The sequence below is a fragment of the Arachis ipaensis genome, chromosome B04 (genome assembly GCF_000816755.2).
Source record: "Arachis ipaensis cultivar K30076 chromosome B04, Araip1.1, whole genome shotgun sequence".
In the NCBI taxonomy this organism is placed as follows: domain Eukaryota; kingdom Viridiplantae; phylum Streptophyta; class Magnoliopsida; order Fabales; family Fabaceae; genus Arachis; species Arachis ipaensis.
The window spans coordinates 5,563,898-5,569,675 of NC_029788.2; the positions used below are offsets into that span (position 1 = coordinate 5,563,898).

The 5,778-nt window shown below is 32.5% G+C and overlaps 1 protein-coding gene across 2 annotated transcripts in view; it reads right to left on the reverse strand.

Annotated features, from left to right (window-relative positions):
• The window catches only part of LOC107638609 (RNA pseudouridine synthase 6, chloroplastic), a 4,120-nt gene extending 981 nt beyond the window's left edge, over positions 1–3,139 (reverse strand). For both annotated transcript variants that reach the window (XM_016341951.2, XM_016341950.2), the window contains exons 1-8: positions 2,852–3,139; positions 2,611–2,739; positions 2,233–2,487; positions 2,080–2,161; positions 1,664–1,779; positions 1,524–1,578; positions 1,171–1,282; positions 222–391 (exon numbers count right to left, since the gene is read on the reverse strand). In XM_016341951.2, the coding sequence (XP_016197437.1) occupies positions 222–391; positions 1,171–1,282; positions 1,524–1,578; positions 1,664–1,779; positions 2,080–2,161; positions 2,233–2,487; positions 2,611–2,739; positions 2,852–3,072 (1,140 nt within the window). In that variant the 5' untranslated portion in view covers positions 3,073–3,139. The remainder of the gene's footprint in view (positions 1–221; positions 392–1,170; positions 1,283–1,523; positions 1,579–1,663; positions 1,780–2,079; positions 2,162–2,232; positions 2,488–2,610; positions 2,740–2,851) is intronic.

The following is a 5,778-nucleotide window of genomic DNA, read 5'->3' on the forward strand; positions in this document are numbered from 1 at the left end:
AACGTATTCTCCAACTATCAGACCCAACAATATTTTCTACTATTATTTTTGTGAGTGGAAAAAACTAAATTATTGTTTCCCTAACAAAGGCAGCTGGTCAGCATACAGCTTGTGAAGGGCATAAGATAGTGAAACAATGAAATTAATAGCTCAAGACTTAAAAAATCAACAAAAGAACATACTTCAGTAAAAATATAAATGATGAAAGGACAGCTACAGACCTGATGAGTTTTACCAGTAAGAAGGTTAATGGTACACTCATATGCATAATCTTGAGAAGGCCACCCACAGTCTTCAACACAATATTTGTCTTGAATATTAGTAGTTGGCCAAGGGACCTTCCTGCAATCTATGACCTCAAGTTGACAATGATGCCATCCCTTGATAAAATCTGCACTCAATAAACTAACGGGTGATTGAGTGAATATAGAATTCAATGCCCTTATTTCAAAACATTTGACCACATCACATAGCAAGCAGAAGGTTCAAATTTATACATGACTAATTGATTAACAGGCACGTCATTTCTTTATTTATGTTACACTCTACAAAAACTAGTTATATAGTTGGTAGTAGAATTCTTATTAGTAGGTAGTTTTATTTATTTTATTTTCATATGTAGAGTTATAGAAATTGTTAGAGGAAAGATGAAAGAAGGGTAGTTTTGGTATCAAAGAACTGGACACCAAACCCTCCAATCCCCTTTATCAAGAAGATATTGCAGATTTTGCAATAGGCTAAGCTAATACATACAGAGTCACGGACCATTTAAACTGTACTTGGTCATGGAACATGACAATTAATCAATTATACATGTTTGGTTAAGCAGCCAGTTGTCACATCGGCTAACGCACCTACCAAAGCACTTAAGAATGTCATGGTATATCATATTATGGCAAGTAGGTCAGGAGTCAGGACTATATATATATATACTTAGAATGCCCAGGAATATATCACTCTGTCTTCAATTGTTAACTATTATTTCCTGTTCTTTTCATAAGGTAAAATATTGAATATCAGCCGAACACAAATCTTAATCTCTTAAGTTATGCTTATGAGAGACTGATGCCATGAGGCATGGCCCTAGTTTGTATAATTAATTACCTTAAGAAAAAAAACACGGGGAATTAAAAAAAAACTTCACTTATTTTAATTTGTACAATTAATTACCTTCAGAAATAAGTCGAGGAGCCATGCGAATAGGACGCATATAGTGGGTAATGATACCAGTAGGCAAAGGAGAAGCTGTAAGAGCAAGATAAAGCTTCCTCACCTTTTTGTCCTGAAAAAATATAACCACAAAGTAACATCCTAAAAAAAGAAGTCAGATACAGTTAATTTACTCATTGACCTGTGGCAAAAGGCTTTCTTCCGAAACAGAAGAGCCGTATGCCCACATCTCATGGTCATGGACTCATGGGGCAGACGTTACCCAACAGTTCATACATAATAGGAGTGCCTCCCTTTGCAAATGGTTTAGGGCTATTCCTAGAATAAGATACTAAGTGGGATCAAACACTTACCCTGATTTTCCCGTGAAAGATAGAACAAAACTCTTTGGTCTTAGCTAATACCACACTGCACATGAATAACAGTTCATAAAAATCTATGCCAATAAGAATGACAAACTGACAAGGGGCAGTACTTATTTTCAACACTCTACCATCCTTCGGTACAATTGTCAATCTGATGGGTAGTCATCAAAGGGGTTGTTAATCCCAAGGCACGCGTTGCAAAGGTTGCACAACTCTCTTCAATGTTGTCAGTAGTTCCACCAACCTACCCAAAATTAAATAAACAAATAAAAGTAAAACAGAGATTGAGAGAAACCTTGATCAAATAACTAATCATGTAAAGATACCAAGAAATTTCAAAACACATCACACAGAATCTTAATAGCATTTGAGCATCCATATTATAATCTAGTGCAACCCATTCAATCCTAGCAAGCAAGGAACCCATTAGCATAATGTAAAAACCAACTTTCACTCGCTTGAATTAGAGTATGAACACAGGTTATAAAAATTACAGGAAAACCTAGCATTCGATAAAATCAAAATCAATTTTGGGATTACATACTGATATACCAGCAGGTTTGTCCAAAACTACATACGATTCCTCCACAGCAATGATCCTCGATCTCCAATCAATCTCATAACACCTAAAAAACAAAATTATCAAAATATCAAACACTATATTGCCTCTGCAATGAAATGATAATTCTTGGTATACCTAGGGAAGCGCTTGGGATGTACATGCACTCGCAAATACGTTCCTTCTTCGACAAACTGATCCCCGTTAGTGACACGAAAAGTCTTCTGCGCCTCACGCAGTGTTTTCCCTTTGACCGAATCTCGCTTCCGCAAAACCAAAGGGTCAGTGACTCTCCTGAATATCCTAATCTCCTCCTCCGTGGCAGTAGGAGGAGGCTGGGGACAAACAAGAGCGTAGTACACAGCTCCAAATCTAATCAGGTCTGCAACAAACCTTCGTAGTAACGAAACACAATTCAATGAGATGAAATGAAACCTGAAAGCTTGCATTAAACTCAAACAGATTAACAGTATAACAGAAAATATAACTAACTTCTAACTGCCAAATGAAACTCACAAAGGAGGAAGATCCAGTGCTTCGCAGATGTATTCCAAAACTAGTCCTCCTTTTGATACCACTAAGTGTTCGATTCTCGGTGTTGCTTTCTGCGACGGACACGGAAGCAATCGATCGTACTTCGGGAAGCTTAAACCAAAAGTCCAAAACCAAAACAAAGTCTCAGCAACGGAGCAAAGAAAAACAAGTAGCTGAAACTTATTGGAGAATCGACGTAGATTCTTGAGAACGATAACTATGCCTGTTGGAAGAAGAAGAAGCTACGGTTGTGTTTCCGGCGACGATTCTCGAGGTTTCGGTTTCGGCGGCAAGTGCGGTGCTACTGTTATATGAGCTCCGGCAAAGCCAGATAGCTGCGTGTTTGTTGCGGTGCTTGTTAAGAACTTCGCGCGTGATTCCAAGCGCACGCGCCGCCGGACCTGCGAAGCTACGGTAGCCGCCGGCGAGCAACATTGACGCCATTCTATTTCTTATCTTCTTCGTCCTCTACTCCTCTCCGTTTCCGAACTACTTCTGGACAATCCGTGTTGGGGCGGGCTTTTCAATATTGAAAACCGTTGGCCCATTTATTAAGTGGGCTGAAAGGTCTCAATTGGGCCCATAAAAATTAATGGGCCTAGACAATGTATAGGCCGAACAAATTATATTTGTGTGTCTATAACACTTTGTTGCTAAGACCTTGTTGAGATGACACATTATTATTATTATTATTTTTTTTTAATCAAAGATAGGAGACTCACCCATAACCTCTTAATTGAGTATGGAAAGACTATGTCATTTGAGTTATAACTCATTGGCCACATTATTATCTCTTTTGATACGCTACATTTGGATTCGAATTTTAAATGTAGTATACTAGTATGTGTGAATTTGTGATATAATGTTTAGGGATTTGGATCCTCTAAAGTTTAAAGTTCACTTTAGAGAGTAAAGTGTGATCTTCTACCCTTGAATAGTTTCTCTTTCATATTTATTCTTGGTCCCACCTATGAAATCAATGGTGAGAGATCACACTTTACTCTCCAAAGTGAAATTCATACTTTAGAGGATCCAAATCCAATGTTTAGAATTGGAAACTGTTCATTGACTTAAACTTTAAAGTATTATACTGAGCACCCTTCACGGTTGCTATTCATCTTGAGCTGAGATGTTAGTGACACAGTTTTTGTTTATTTTACATTGTGTTCAATTATTGATATTAATAAATGTCGTTTGAAAAAGAAAGAGTACGGTTCGCAAAATTAATTGAGCAATGACCAAAAAGGAGAAAAAGTATACAAGTAATAAGATGAAGATGGCACTGACCTCAAATTTTGGAAATCAATAAGCGATGGTTTTTCAAAGTTGTGGAAGTATAAGAACCTCTCCTTTTGATCTCTTTTCCGATCTATAAAAAGTGTGATAGTACTCCTTTGAGTCAGTTTTTTCTATTAAGATTGCAGACCACCAAATAAGAAATTGGATATGACAAGTACCATTGAAACAGTATTTATAATCCAGTTACAGTAAAAGACAAGAGATTGATCAATCCAAATTCCATAGATTAATTGGACCTAGTCCAATTATATGCGTTTAGCTATAAGTTGGGTGACCCATTTTTCACAATTATATTCACCTTTTCCATTTATTTAGTAGGTTATTTGGTGTTAAACATTCTAAAATAGTGAGAGTGAGATTCTTTTAGCATTTTTAGGCCGTATTATTTTGTTGTTGATAAAAAAATGGTTTTAATATTTTTAAATTAAAAATGGACAAAGTTAATGAGTTATAATTCAAATGATATAATTTTTTCATATTCACTTAAGAGATCGCAGATTCGAGTCTCCTTATCTTTGATAAAAAAAAATAAAAAATAAAAATGAACAAATAAGAAGATACAAAATAAAATGAAAGAAAAATGAAAAAGCAACTTTTAGTAAAATATTTATGTATCTCTCTAAATTTTTGATGGAGTAGTTATTAAAAACAGCAATGTTGGAGAAATAATAACATATATAGTAATCCAAAATTATCTTATTTGATTTAATATTTTATGCATATATATTCATAATTATAGTTTTATTACATTAAATCAGGTCAATTTACTCGTCTACTTAATTAAGTGTTAGAGATTTGAATTATATTTTGTGTACGTAGCAATTTATTAGCTATTTGTAAGCTCATAAATAAAACTCATATTCATGCTCTTTATCTTGTCAGATTGAAAGATATAATGTAAAAAATAAAAAATAAATTTATTATATTTATATTCAATATTACTCAATTATTTCAGCCATAATTAAGAAATACAAAATAAGATAAATTTGAGTGATTTTAGATTAATTTTTTTATTGTCTATCAAATATTTTTTATTGGAAATTAATGATGAGACAAAACAAATATATAAATAAATAACTTCAATATATGATCCCTTAAGATAATTGGATGTATAATAAATAGAGTTAAGATTATTTATTCAATTAATAAAAAGTGTAGCACTTCATATTTAATAAAAAAAATTAAAAATGTGAGCCACATATATATCTAAATGTCTAATAAATTAAATATGAAATAGTTATTGTTTAAATTGCGGAAGATATATAGTCATTATTACTGCGTGCTTCTTTAGTATAATTTCAAAGGAATAATAACATTTGTATACTTTAGAGAATAAAATAAAATAATAATAATAATTACTTGTTAACCTTCAAAAGTTACAACCTATGCTAAATTAGTTATATTATTTTGATATATATAGAATAATTATATATATTGTTAAAAACGTTTGTTATAAAACATTAAAATGTGCATAGGGAAAAATATAAGAGTGGTAAAGTAATTATACATCAACACAACAACATAAAAACAAAAAATTAAAAAAAATATCATAACAACAAAGAGTGATGTGACAAGAGAACAACAAATATAACCAAAATAAATATTCTCAGTGGGCCACAGTGACCAAACTTTTGATACGAGAATTGTAAGTTTTTTTTTTCTAAGTTGTTTTGAAATTTAAATTGATAGGTATAAAAAATTAATTATTAGTTAGTTAATTAGTTAATTTTTTTATTATAAAACTATTCTTTTAATCCTATTAGAGTTCAAAATTTATAATTTAATAAAATATTTTGATTAATATTAAAAAGAAGTTACCTACCTAAATTAGATTCATTTAAATTATAATTC